General features: G+C 41.6%; 2 protein-coding genes across 2 annotated transcripts in view; both read right to left on the minus strand.

Annotated features, from left to right (window-relative positions):
* Nucleotides 1-2,135: 2,135 nt before the first annotated feature.
* Nucleotides 2,136-15,032, minus strand: part of LOC135253845 (snake venom 5'-nucleotidase-like) — a 63,851-nt gene continuing 50,954 nt past the window's right edge. Inside the window, exons 6-7 of the mRNA XM_064333657.1 lie at nt 4,088-4,418; nt 2,136-3,221 (exon numbers count right to left, since the gene is read on the minus strand). Of these exons, the coding sequence (XP_064189727.1) occupies nt 2,704-3,221; nt 4,088-4,418 (849 nt within the window). The 3' untranslated portion in view covers nt 2,136-2,703. The remainder of the gene's footprint in view (nt 3,222-4,087; nt 4,419-15,032) is intronic.
* Nucleotides 4,571-8,974, minus strand: LOC135253859 (uncharacterized). The gene is made up of 2 exons (XM_064333678.1): nt 6,647-8,974; nt 4,571-4,716 (listed from the first exon to the last, which is right to left on the minus strand). Exon 1 carries the CDS (start codon nt 8,912-8,914, stop codon nt 7,646-7,648), a length of 1,269 nt encoding a protein of 422 aa, XP_064189748.1. The 5' UTR covers nt 8,915-8,974; the 3' UTR covers nt 4,571-4,716; nt 6,647-7,645.

Genomic DNA, 15,032 nt, shown 5'->3' on the forward strand with positions numbered 1-15,032 from the left:
TCTACTTTATACACTCACCTAAATATATATTAATGTTTTATTGGTTCAGTGATATTTCTGCCATCTTAGAAATATTTCAAAGTAAGATCAGTTTTATTGTTTGAGGATACTGAGAGAATTATACACGCTTTTATTTCATCCTGCCTAGATTACCGCAATGCTTTATTTTCATGTTTAAATCAAAAGACCTTGGCTCGCCTTCAGACCGTACAGAATTCTGCAGCTAGGTTTTAACGAGGATAAAATGTTCATCTGATTCAGGTTCTCATATCACCCCAGTGCTGGCCTCTGTACACTGGTTGCCTGTGAAATTCAGAATCGGTTTAGAAATGATATTAATCACATATAAAGCATTGCACAAACTGGCGCCGGCATATGTCCGAGAGTTGCTGGTCCCGTATAGCCCGGTGAGGCCACTTAGGTCAGAGGCGGCATTTGGGGGGGGTATTGCATAAGACAATATAATAAGGATACACCTTATGCTTTTATTTCTTTTAGGGACCTCAACATATTAGGGAGGCTAAGCGCAGGGGAGGCTGCTCAAGTATTTCACAATTCTTTTCAGCAGAAAACCAAAGTCTGACAGAGGTCACTAGAGCTGAGGTGTACTTTACATCTTTCATCGTTGAGCATAACCTGCCATTCCAGGTGTGTAAGCACACAGGCAAGCTATTCAGGAAAATGTTTCCTGATTCCGAAATAGCAAAAAACTATGCCTGCTCATCAACCAAGACAGCAGCTATAGTGAACATGGCACTGGAACCTGAATGTTCAGAGGATCTGTACAAGTTCATCCCAACAGAAAAAAGGCCATATAGTATTTTGGTTGATGAAATCAACTATATCATTTGTGAGAAGGAATGTGCCATTTTAGCCAGGTACTATTATGAAACACAGGATAAGGTAACAGTTGGATTTGTAGACATGCCAGTGTGCAATGATGCCGAAAGCTGAAAACATATTCAACTGCATTGCATCATCCATGCATGAAAAAGGCCTTGAATGGTCTAATTGTGTAGGATTTAGCAGTGACAACTGCAATGTTATGATTGGCAAAAACAACTCTGTCTTATCAATAGTGAAAGCAGAGGCCCCTCATATTTACAGCGTTGGCTGTCCAAGTCACCTGGTCAACATTTGTGCCAAAACTGCTGTTAAGGAGCTCTCAATGTCACCTGAAGAACTGCTCATTAACATCTACTACTACTTTGAGAAAAGTTCCAAACGAAGAGAAGACCTAAAACAGTTTCAAGGGTTCTGCAATGTTGCCCAGTAGAGAATACAAAAGCACTGTCCTACACGCTGGCTTTCTTTAGGAAAATGTTTGGACCATCTGCTTCACCAATGGCCAGCCTTTATTTCATATTTCAAGTCAAAAAGTGAGAATCACAAGTCATCTCATATTCAGAAGAGGTTGAAAGACCTCCAAATGAAAATATACACATCCTTTCTCCATAATGTCACACAATGTTTTGACGAATTCTATTTGATTTTTCAAAACAAGGCACCTATCCTCTTCAAGTTGGATCAGAGTGTAGAAGAGCTCCTGCATGACATAGCAAGCAGATGTATTAAGCCAAAGGTTTTGAGAGAACAGAACATTCAGGAGATAGATTCCTGAAACCCTGAACCCTGAAATTCACCTCCCAGATGAAGAGCTTTTTATTGGGTATCTGGCAAGGAGGCAGTTGCTAAGTGAGGAAGCACAAGAGATCCCCCCTTACAAGACAAAGCAGTTCTTCAAAGATGCCAGAGCATTCTATGTCAGGAGCTTTCAAAAAATCTTAAAGAAGTTCCCAATAACAGACGAAATCTTGAAAAAACATGTCAGTGGTCAATACAGAGAGCCAAGATGAGGTGAATCCAGAGCAGATTTTGACTTTGGCAGAAAAGTGAATGCAGAAAAAGTCCCTTTAGGAGCTCTGCACCATCTGTGCTTTCTTAGTGGTAATAACTCCATTAATGTAGACCAAGTTGATGCAATTGGGATGACACGTGACTGTATGACACGTGATTTGCTAACAGAATCACCTGTCAGGTATCTACTGGACCAACATAATCCTGGAGAGGAGAGGTGAGCCAGGTGTTATTGGCTGGAGAGGAGAGGTGAGCCAGGTGTTATTGGCTGGAGAGGTGATGAGCCAGGTGTTATTGGCTGGAGAGGTGGTGAGCCTGTTGTAACTTTCTACTCACTCTGCCCAATATTGCACTTCACCATCAAGGTCGAGAGGACCCTGGTAATTCACCATGACGCAGCAGTTGGACCATATTTGGTTTACAGTGCCTGCCAGGGTTAGAGGAATTGGTGAATCCCAGATGTGGTACTCTTTTACCCTCCGAATTGCCCGTTCAACCAGAATCCGGAGTCTGGCAATGGCCTGGGTCCTCTCCGTTTCCTCTCTGCTGAACTGACTCTTGTGCCTAAATGGTGGTATTATTAGTTTGGCCCCAACTTCCTGCAAGGACTTTTCAATGAAGAAGCCTTTATCTGCCATAACCTCATCCCCTGGCTCCAATAAAGCCAAAATGCCAGAGTCCTTTGTCAACTCCTGGTCAGATATTGACCCAGTGAACAATTTGGACACAAAGGTAATAGCGCCACAGGGTGCAACACCGATTAGAGCTTTGAAGGTGGTATGGCTCTTGTACATCGAGAACGTTTCAGAGTGCAGAGTAATGGCCTCTGGGCTCTCACATCGAAACTCAAGTGCAATCGATGATGACTCTGAGTTTTGGGCTGTACTGCTGGAATTTTAGTGGCATGGTCTTCCTCACTTGCTCTTGTGTCATCCAGAGTGGAACAGATCCCAAAATGAGGTACAGGTAATTGGACCATGTGATGATAACACGGCTCACTGTTGATGTGCTCACCCCAAATACCTCTGCCAAAACCCTCTCCAAAAGGCCAGTTGCTACACGTAAGCAGTACATTAAAAATTCATCAATAAGGTGTAGCTTACGTGTGGGGCTAGGATGAATTCCTTCCCTCTCCATGTTGTCAATGCCAACTCTCCTCGCTTTGGACCAATATACAATCTGTGATGCAGATGGCTGAATGGAATCCCAAAACACATTAAATGTGCGCTTTGATGGGAACCTGGTGAAGTACCTGAAGTCTTCATCAGAAATACACCATCTCTCCAGGAGGGGCCCAGAGAGGGTGAGGCGTGAGACCATCTTCTCCAACTCCCTGATCCTCTCCAATGCCTCATCAAGTGCACCTAATGAAAAATAAGCAACTAATAAAAACTCAATCACCTGCCAATTTAGCAAAAATAAAGTTTGGGGCAGGGGATTCTTAAGCAAATGACAGTCACGTTTCCTGTACATTTGATGGCATTTTCTGATTAAGTTTAATTTCATAGTGTATCTGAAATATCCCTGACATCAATTTCAGACACATTATGTTTACCGAGGCAAACAGTAGCAATCAACATTATCTTAACCGTGCTTGCAGTTTACCGCTGTACAGTGGGGTCCGAGCTGTTTGTTTTCATTGTTGATAAAAACTACCCACACACTTTTAAATCAGCTGATATATCTTAAGTAGGCTTGTCGCGATGCCCGTCAATACATTTTGTAATTACAATTAACAACTAAACTAAACGTGCATCTGCAGTTTCAACACTGAATGTCCAAATATGTGCTTACTAACAAGCTAGCTGGCTAACGTAGCTACGTTAAACGTAATTTGCTAATCATAACACAAAATATAGCTAGCTAACTGATTTTAAGACATTCTTGAGTAACAAATACCACATGACTGAAACTGCATTAGTTCTTAATGAATGATAAAAACCAAAGGAGTTGGTAGTGGACTCAGACTTCTGGACCTGACTGTATGTGAGAAGAAGTTTAATATCGAGTGTAATCTCATTATCAAAGCAGTAGCTAACTAGCTAGCTACCGTAATGAGTTAGTTGAAGTTAATTTGCAACATTAAAACACAGTCATGCTACCTAGCAAGCTTTTACTAATTTTCAACACAACTACGGTTATTTATACACACTAACCACATACCGTATAAAAACAATCATCAACCCATCAAAGCTAGCTAGCTTGCTAATGTTATTAGCGTGACACTTACCCGGGGGAGGATGGCAGTCGTAGTCGTGACCCGTAGTTACAATTGCGGCATCACTGAGCTCTGCTACACCTCCCATCTCCTCTCCAAAGCCAACATCACCTCTTCTCTTCGATGTGGCTGTCTCTTGTTTTTTAGTTTTGCCCCAATTGTTCCACGAAAATCGGGAAGGCACTGCCTGCGCAGTAAGGTACTTGCGGCCGGACTCAACATGAACGTGCATGTCACTCTCCTCAAAGTGCAGTCCACACACGTAAGTGCTGTACCTCCTAACTGCGAAATCTTCTCCCTCGACTCTCCTAATTGCATGTACCCATGTACATCGGTTGGAAAGCTGTGGAACGATAAATAAGGTTGTTTTCTCTTCGAATTGTTACACAGAGGAACGCTACAAAACTGCTTGCTCTTCGTCGCTGCCATTGTTTTCGGTGGTGGTTAAGCTAACCGGAAATGAGAGACCCCTACATCCGGTTTACATACCCGGAAATGTGAAAAAGTTTCCCAGGTTGCACTCCCGGAATCGACACTCCTCGAAGGTTCCGTTGAGGTAGACCATGGTTTTTCCCCACATACTGAGAGGAGTATTTGCCAGGCTTTTCTTCCATCCTCCACATCCTTAAGCACACCTGGATCTGACAAAGAAAATGAAAACAAACAGCTGAACAGGTCCTACTGTATTCATACATCGTTACTGCAGGAACTATGGTGTTTTCCCTCACTCACTCTCCTATTTTCCTAACAGCAATTTAATCTTTGCTGTTCTCCTGCATTACTGATGTGCCACCCGTAAAGGGAAGCATACAAACATACACAAGTATAACTTTATTAACCTTATTTATTGCGGTACTTTACAGAAAACACTAAATAAGTACAGAAAAGGTTTGTCACATGTCAGCATGACACTCCTAGGAGGGAGATGCAGCAGTTTCAGGAAACACTGTTGGTTGCCACATGGAGAGAGAGAGAGCACACCCAAACAAACACAAAATGAAATAAACAGACACCTTCACCCTTCCGGGTTCCAGGCAAAAGCAATAAACAAAAAAATAACAAACTAAAGACTAAAGAAACAAAACTGGCGGTCTTTCAGCTCATAGCTGGCCCACTTTTCACTGGACCAGCTCCTCCTAGTTTTTAGAGGCAGGTTTACTTTCTTGTTGTGCTCTGACCAGCAAAACTGAAAGTAAACAAAATGAAAATCTGAAAAAAACTTGCTCTCTCTGTCAGGAAGTAGTGGGGGGTTAGGACCCAAAAGCAGAGTGAGGGGAAAAAACTCAAAGCTCCAAACGGTAAGAAACAAAGACTTTACTTAACAAGAAACAGAACAAACAAAACAAAAGGCCTCGCAGGGCAACTCCTAAAAAACAAAGTACATTTTCAAAACTAAGGAAACAAAGAAAATCCAAAAATCCAAAAGCACGTAAAAATGGAATGTGGGCAAAAACACCGGAAGCTACTCGCAGGAGGAAACACGCGGGGCAAAAACACGATCAAAGGCACACACAAACAAACAAGGATCCAGCACCTGAGTCAGGGAGAAGGGAACTTAAATAGGCACGACACTGACGAGACACAGGAGGGCACAATGAACAATCAGCCCACAGAGAGGGAAGGGAAAACGAGACAACCCAAAAACAATAATAGAATAATTGAAAACAATAATACAATTAAACGGAGTAAAAGGACAGAATTAAAAACTGAAGTGCCGCCACCTGGCGGCCCAAAAAGGGAAACACAGACAAACCACAGAACATGACACTCTCTGTGTGTGCTCCCGGTCCCTAATCTGTGGAAGCAACACACCTTTAAGCACCTGGGATGGTTAGTTAACGCAACCTATGTGCGTTTGCTCTCTCCACCCAATCCGCTTCTCCAGTGGACCGAATGCCACAAAGTTCTATTGACACTTCATTGATATTGATTTTGTAACCCACCTGGTGTGCCTGTCGCCCAGGTTGCAGGTAATGTCTAAAAGTCTAGGTTCTAAAGGGAGACTGACCTAATCCTTCCCTTAATAACTCACACCAACAACTGAATACCTTTATGTTTACCTGTAGTGTATTCTTGTTTCTTTTCCCGGTCTTATTACCTTTCAGTTATAACAATAATCTTGCATATGTTCTTTCATTTACAGCACTATACTTTCATTTTGTTACAGGAATCATTGAACTCGCACACTTCTTGGGCATGAAACAAAACTGCTCCCACAACCGGGACCAATTACCACTTGAAATGATACAAAATTCCTATTATTAACTAATATGGTCAATTTTCACAGAAAGCCTAATATGGCTAACCAAATTATTCAATATAAATTTAGCTAGGGCAATTAGGTTCAAACCCAATGTGCTTTAACCACAATCTTTAAAATGCTGAAACTCAATAAGAACAGCAGCAAAAAAAAAAAAAGAAATAAAATAAAATAAAAAGGCGATCTTGGAATGAAACAGTCTATATATCTTTCACCGAAGAAATAACCAACGAAATATTAAATCAATCTTTATGTTTGTTCAACCCTGTTTCATGAGTTTTTTTTCCTTTTGAGTGCACTCAAGTTCCTACCGCCACCCTTAGCAAGGAAAACTGTCCATCCTGGCTCCCAAGAGAATGGAGAAGATGAAGCGGGTTGAATCTGATGAGTAGCGGAGATGAGGACTGAAGATGAGGACTGAAGATGGCGGCGACTCAAGCAGCACAGTTCGTTCTGTAGTATAGCCCCAACAAAAAACCAGCCTGCACAAAACATGCAGAGTAATCACTCAGTTGGCCATATCAACAGTTAACTTGTGTTTCTTCTCAGGAACCAATACATAATATCCTTAGATACCACACATACCTCAATAACTACACATTTTAACAACATTTCCCTTACACATTTTAGCGTAGAACCTAATCTTATCCATCTATCTTAATGGACTAGCTTACCGAGAATATAACAGTCGCAACAAAAGAACAGAAAATATATAAAACGTCTCTGCCTGTAGCTGAATTAACCAACCACTAACCTAACGTTTTTTTCCCCTAAGTGCACAGTATTCAACAAATTCAAGTTAAAACATACCGTTGGTAACTTCATCAGGTTATTAGCTCATCCTGACTGTTTAAAAAAAAAAAAACATAATCAAGTAACAATTCTCAAAGTTCGCAACAACCAGAGTACTAATTCACTGTTAGCTAGTGGCTAACTCACCGGAATGTTCGATATAAACGCCGTTTGGACAGGGTCGGCAGCTCCGTGGCTGTTGCATAACTTCTTTAAGCTTTCAAGAATCTCTCCTTATTTATCATTGCTAGTTTTCTACTTTAATCAAAGGGTTAGACTGTCCCAACTTTCTGCACAAGAGCTACCCGCTGGCGCTACTATTGTGCTCGTGTCTGTCTCTCTCCAGAATAAGGAAAAAGGAAGGACTCGCTAAGTGCATTCTGGGAAAACGCGTCAAATTCATTCTCACTTCCCTCTCTCAATTACACCACTAGGAAGCACCAGTGGACCAAAAGACATAGTTGTTATAATATTGTCATACCTGTTTGGTGACTTTGTTTTCATGATGACTGCTCAGACTACCTTGTAACACTCTCCCCCTCTAGACCGCATGAGTCCCTGCATGCGTGTAAGTACCTAGAGTGAATACTAACAGGACTGATCTGAAACTGGGGAAGAATAGCCTGTAAACTCTCAATTAATGAACTAAGAGCAAGAATCAGTGGCTTTCCTAGCTCATCATAGGTAAACTTCTGGGCTGGACGTCTCTCTCTGGTAGAACGTCGGGGTTCATCAGGTTCCTTTTCAGACAAATCTGCATTCGTTGACTGAACATCATGACTCTGCACTGATTTAGGTGAGATATTTTTGTCCTGTGCCTGCTCTGTTGACTCTTGTGTCTGCTCCTCGGATTGTGAAGGGGGGGTCGGCAGGTCAGGTTCAGGAATGTCTATGATGACATGATTAGGGGATGTCGCAGGATAGTCGTCTGCGCTTTTCTCTATCTCAATGACTGACTCAGGCGCGTTAACTGGAAGATTAGATTGCACCTCCTCAGGCAGGATTCTGGGGACTCGACGAGTGAATTCCACAGCCTGAGGGTCGAGAGCAGCTAGAGGCTGTCTAATTGGTTCATCTCCTGCAAGTTTCACGATGGGGGGTCTCGTTGTTACCTCAATGACCATCTCTGAACAGTAACCTTCCTCCTCATCACCCATGTCATCTTCCTGATCACTCTGATCCATCTCCTGGTCTGAAGATTTCCTGCTTCTCAGATTTTTCCTCCTAGACTCTTTTGTCTCGGTTTCCTCTTGTGGAGCCGCGTCAATGGGCAGAAAACCACAGGGAAGAAGAAGATCTCTATGTAGAGTGCAGTGTGGACCGTTGCCTCTCTCAGGCTTGACTATGTAGACGGGTCCCCCGTTGATACTTTTCACCACAACATGAATTGTTCGCTCCCATCTGTCTACCAATTTATGCTTTCCCCGAATGTTAACGTTTCTCACCAACACTCTGTCTCCTGTGACTAGTTCAGCTGCCCTGATTATTGCATCAAATCTGGTTTTGTTTTGTTCTCCTCTCTTGCGAGCTCTGTCAGCAGCTAGTGTATAGCTTTCCTGAAGATGCTGGCGCAGTTTGTGAACATACTCGGAATGAGTACTGTGAGATCCTGCAGCAGGGCTGGTTCCCAGGACGAAGTCGACTGGCAATGCAGGCTGTCTTCCAAACATCAATTCATAGGGTGAGTAGCCAGTAGTGTCGTTCCTTGTACAATTATACGAATGAACAAGTGGCTTCACGTAGTCTCTCCAGTGATGTTTGTCTTTCTCCTCCAGGGTTCCAAGCATACTCAAGAGGGTGCAATTGAATTGCACTACAGGGTTCCCTTGAGGGTGATAGGGTGTGGTGCGCACCTTTTCCGCTCCTATGATAGAACACAATTCCTTTATGGTGTGGGATTCGAAATCCCTTTCTTGGTCGCTGTGAAGGCAGCTAGGGAAACCATAGGGAGCTATAAGGTTTTCCCAAAGCACCTTAGCAGTAGCCTGGCCTTTTGATCTCTGGTTGGTATCGCTACTGCAAATTTCATAAAATGGTCGGTCATGACCACAGGGCTTAAAGCAATGAAAATTTCTGTGCCTGAAATGTGTTCGGGGGTTAGGAGAAATAATGGAGGGAAGGGGGGTTCACAAAATGAAGAAATTAATTAATTGAAAATGAACATGTTTATTACCACAACTGATACAAATAGCAAACAATAACAAATTGTACAATAACAAATTGTGCAAAACAAACAAAAAGGTAAAGTGCACTGTCTATTTGCACTGTCCACAAGTTGCCTCTATCCAAGCCCATCTCCATTTATTTTTGACATATCTGTCAACTACGGTAATGGCTGTGTTTTCACCAGGTTTAATAAATTTTGTTTCCATTCTTCACCAAAAGACATTACATCTTGTGCGCATGACTTGAAGTGTTGATGACGACTGAACGTGATTGGATACCTAGGCTACTGTTGTACGCTCAAAACGAACAAAACATACATGCACAAACAAAACACAAATGGAAGATATTAGAGATACTTTGGTGGTATAAGATGCTAAAAACACAGCCTAAGCCTAGCGAGCTGTAGGCTACAAGCCAGATGGATGACTGCTGTGGCGCATATTGCGACCCGTTTCAGAAAGACAAGAAAACCAAATCTAATCGTTTCTAAATGTGAATCCTCACCTTAACTTGAAAGGTCCAAATGGCGGAAAAATGCATTATCTACTCACCCTTTCCTCAATCGGAAACCGTAGTCTGGTAATTGTATCCACGTCCAAGAACAACTTTTAAAGCCATGAAGAATATCCTATACGCCTATCTTTCAAACTTTTCAAGGCTCGTTCCTCCGTTGGTCTCTAAGCAGCGTATGTGGCATAGGGTTACTGTTGTCAATTACCAACTTAGTTCAAAAGATTGCGATGATATATGAAAACAAAATGAATGGCCTATTCATTACAGTGCTTTTTAAAAGTAGCGCGGTCACGTGCATTATTGAGGTGACACTTCGTTGAGCCACAGTGTAAATGAAGGAAGTAGGTCCACTTTATTAATACGAAACCAAAGGGTTCCTTATGGTTGTATACATACATATACAGCTATATTATTGCTACACGACAGTTGAAAAAAATATGCAAGAATATTTTCCATAGACATTATCTATTTTCGAATCTAAAACGACCCCGCGCCGGAATTCCGGCACAGTGCCGGAGAACTTTAAGCCCTGTGACCAGGATGTTTCTTGTATCACGGCTGTCAGGCTCTAGTGACAGATAGTCCATGCACACCAGTTTTAGTGGATAGGTGGTCACTATATATCTTCATAGGTGCTGCTTTCTGCCGCCTGGCTTTCCTCCTGAAGCACCTTTCACATATTTGGCATATTTCTTCAATGGCCTTCACCATTTTAGGCCAATAAAATCAGACATGAACAAGGCTGAGGGCACGTTCAGCCCCTGAATGGCAAACTTCTTTGAGTATGCCCCTTAAGGCAAAGTCTCTGAATTGCTGGGGAAGGACAAGCTGATAGACTTCACTGCCATGGTCAAGATATTTCCTATACAGCACTCCATCTTTAAATTTGAGCTTCTTCCGCTCTTTAAGAAGTAGCCTGACTGCAGACGGCTCGCAGCTCGCAGACGGCTTGGATCTTCCCTTTGAAATCTGTACCAGTCTTTCTTTACATGCCAGGTATGGTGTCTTGCCCAGGATGGGCGAAACAGTCAGGTATAGCTGAGGCATCCAGGCCCAGAGATTCAACAATAACAGGATGCTCTGATTCATCATGACTTGTACCTCTACAGTGACGCTGACATACTGCAGAGATCACTTCGCTGTAAATCACTTCAGACTCATTATTCAAGACTCGTCTTTTGAAGCCTTCGATTCTTTCCGTTTCTCTTAAGAAAGCATCATCCTCTTGGGGTGGACCATAGGGCTGCCTGGACAGTCGTCCCGCAGGACGGAGTGTGGCACAGTGGGTAAGGAACTGGGCTTGTAACCGAAAGGTCGCAGGTTCGATTCCCAGGTAGGACATTGCCGTTGTACCCTTGAGTAAGGTACTTAACTGAAATTGCTTCAGTATATATCCAGCTGTATAAATGGATACAATGTAAAATGCTATGTAAAAAGTTGTGTAAGTCGCTCTGGATAAGAGCGTCTGCTAAATGCCTGTAATGTAATGTAATAATGTAATGCAGCAGGAGCTGCTAGAAGTTAAAGTCTGTGGGGAAGCTTCTTGTTTCATTTCATATTTCTCGCGCCTGACTCTGAGTTCTGAGTTCTTCTGGCGGACAAGAGCAGCCATTCTGTAATGCTTATTAAAATAGTTAATAGCATATTAAAACCCATACAATTAATAGGAACTTGACGTTTACTTTGATGGTGGGTTTACAGATGGCACAACATTCGTTGAAGCAATACACAAGCATTTGCCCAAAATGTACCACTGGTCCACGTGTTCTAGTAAAGACACTAAGAACAACAATGGACTGCGTGCATGTACGAAAAATCAACATGGAACTGACAACTGGGCTGGAAATGATAAAATAACAATTGCTAATTAATAAAATGAATGAAAAAGTCTGAGGCAACTCGAAAAATAACTTTAATAAAGTAATAAAATAAAAATAAGACATATTTTGGCCTATTTATTAAAATAGAAACAAAATAACGATTTAAATAATAGAAAAGTCTACGTTTGCCCTCATCATTGAGATGTAGCCGGTCAGGGCAGTAAAGTGACCTAATTGGTTGCGAGTGCTTCAGAAATGATCGATTGGTCCTAAGATAAATGACAGCCTCTTTTTGAAAGGACAGATGCTCCAGCAGTCGATTTGCTTCTTTTATTGTAAATTTTGTGGAAGCATTGTCCACCGGCCGGGGTAAAATGGAGCATATAGCAAACCTTACTTCATGCTGACATACTCCAGTTATCCTATCTATCAGTTCCAGCATTCCCCTGAGGATGTCGTAAGGGGAGTGCCTGCTTGCGACGTTGTTCGTTCCAATAAGCACCAGCAGCAAGATCTCCTCCCTAATATGCAAGAAGTGATACATGTGCTGGTGCATGGTTATCTGAAGGGTGGTGCCTGGGTGTAACCAGAGGATAACACCGGGCACGGACTCCTCCATGCCCGGAAGCATACTGTCAGAGAGCACGCACACCTTTCTGGCTGTTGGGGGGAATAAAGCAAAATACTTACTAGGCTACATATAAGCATCTCAGAGAAAATTTGATGCACATAACGAAGGAACTTTTCATTTATTTATTTTAGTCTTTCGGCCAACCGAACATTTCATATTTAGCGTAAGCATATTGCTACCTCTGCAGAGGTACTGAGAGCTAATTTAACGCTGCTAATAGGATTAGCTACAATATACAATTATTGTTCTAATTTTCATTAATTTATTTAAACAATATATTTAGATTCCGTATTAATTATTATTTAATATTTCAATTCATTACCCCGGCCTCCCGCTCTCCACGCACAGTCCTCGCGCCAAAACGCTCAGAATGTGCGAGGAAAATCAGGAGCAAAGTACCTCGAAGACATAGTTTTGCAATTTACAATCTCGGGGACAAACAGACCCAGATTAGCTAAATCGCGAATTTTCCTCCCACTTTTAAATAAATTACAGTTGACTGGTCAGTCAGAAAGCACTGACAGCAAGTCATGTCCAAGCAGTTAAAAGTATTTGTCAGGAACCAATTTGCATATATTTCATTGGATTTATTCGATCACGTGCAGGGGAAAATGTCAAATGTAACTCTGACCAGTTTCCCACTCTGCGCTGATCAGCAGCACCCCCAACGGCCATCCGAAGAAGAGATACTTGTCCAATTCCATGAAAGGTTGCCGAGAGACCATTTTCACAGAAAGTGGGGGAGGGGAGGGTTGGTGCAGGACTTTGACTGTTGAAGCACGAGAATGAGAGAACGAGAAGGTAAAACTGGCAAGTACAGATATCGATACTACATTTTAATACATAGTCATCCAAACTGCTATGTTAATATGCCAAATACTTTTACTAATTACTACTATTAGTACTACTACTGCTGCTGCAACTACTACTACCACTACTACTAATAATAATCATAATTATATATTTCAGTATTACTATGTGATTAAAATTGCCCTCAGGTAACATTTGAAATTATAGGTCTTTGACCTCATTGATATGCTTCTAGCAATCACGATTGGCTGCATAGTAGTGTCGTCATCATTGGGCATTCTGCATTGGAGTGGGGCACATCCAAAACACAGATGGCCCAACCACACCATAAATACTGTACACATTAACACCATAGAACATAGTACAGCAGGTTAATCTTTTTTAAATCCAGCTGTCCTGGGATGGAGTGTGATTAAAAACTAAAATTTCTATGGGTCTCTATTCTATTTTTTCTGGGTCTCATCTGGAATACAGAAATTATTTTTTGGACAACTGGATTTAAGATGATGTACCTGACATAGTAACACAACAGTAAAATTGAACAATTTTGTGTGTGTGTGTGTGTGTGTGTGTGTGAGTGAGTGCAGTGGAAGAAGGGTCATGGTATGTGTGTGTTTGTGGTGAGAAGGCTATGTGAGAGTGGGCAGATGTGGTTTGGAGGAGCAACTATATACTGAGTGTCTACCCTACTTAGCTTCTCTCTTAACATCTATACAGAGTAACCATGATTCACCTACTATAGAATGCCTAAGGACTGACACCTGGCTTAACAGGGAGTCACCCTCTCGGGCTCCCTGTCTCATATCACCAGTTGCCAGTCCATTACCATTTAATAACAGTTTAACAGTACACCTGCCTAGAACCACCTATTTAGTCTAGAGCTTCCCTCAATTTGTATTGCCTATTTTGAATCCGCTATATTGAATCCCCTATTTAGAACGGCCTATTTAAAATTACCCCTCATGTAAAACTGCCTATTTACAATTTCTGCATATTTTTATGATAAAATTCTAACTTCATTTTCAAAGTAATCTAGTAAAAGTGGGTACTCTGCTACAGAACTACCGATCTCATCAACCACCTCTTCTTCATAATCTATGGGAAGGAGTCTTTACTATTAAAACTAATACTCTTCCTGGCCCCAGCAGTGCTACACCTTCTGGCTATAAAATGACATATGTTCAATTTTCTTCCAACTAAGTTATCTGGACTCACGAGAATCAACTTTAAAGCGGTTTCTGTAATCACCATAAAGTAACCAGTACATTTACTATACGTCATATTTTATTTAAAGTTATATATATTTTAATCTGTCTAAGGTCTATTATGGTGGATTAAAACCATTGAACATCCTTTTTCAGTGAACGCATTTTCACGGTTGCCAGTAACTATTGGGACTTGCAATATTGAATTCTAAGACACCTAACGCTCGCTTTATCCACATCTTGAGCTTTGAGTGCTGTTAGCAGCATCCTCAAAAATGTCTTTTCTGTGCAACTAAACCTACAGTGCAGCAGAACATGATATTCTAACCCTGTGGGTAATAACGATATCACACTTTCAGATTACTGAGATGATCTAAACTGGCCTTTCCACCTTTGGAGATATTAAACGCCGTTCTCATTTTTAGACCATTACAATCTTCTAACATCAGCTGTGCAATTACGCTTGAAGTTTAGAAATGTCTAAACTTTATGTTCCTGTATTTCGGTACACTAGTCCAAAGCTCAATTCCTAACTACTTAATTTTTTCTTTTTTGTGATTTCCTTCATTTGTCTTCTGCTGTTGGCGATCTGTTTTGTCTCTAAGCGCTTGCAACGGTCTTTCTAATTGACATTGTCCACAATGTGCCCTCTGCTCTTTTACAGATGTTTTGCAGTTGCAAGACCTCTGACCTTTTGGATCTAATTGAAGCCACTCCCATCTATTGTTGAACATGATCATGCCTTCTAGAGACTTTTGCT

This window comes from Anguilla rostrata, chromosome 1 (assembly GCF_018555375.3).
Source record: "Anguilla rostrata isolate EN2019 chromosome 1, ASM1855537v3, whole genome shotgun sequence".
Classification (NCBI taxonomy): domain Eukaryota; kingdom Metazoa; phylum Chordata; class Actinopteri; order Anguilliformes; family Anguillidae; genus Anguilla; species Anguilla rostrata.

Coding starts and splice junctions, on each gene's coding strand:
- LOC135253859 (XM_064333678.1), bottom strand. CDS start 8,914: ATGCTTGGAACCCTGGAGGAGAAAGACAAACATCACTGGAGAGACTAC.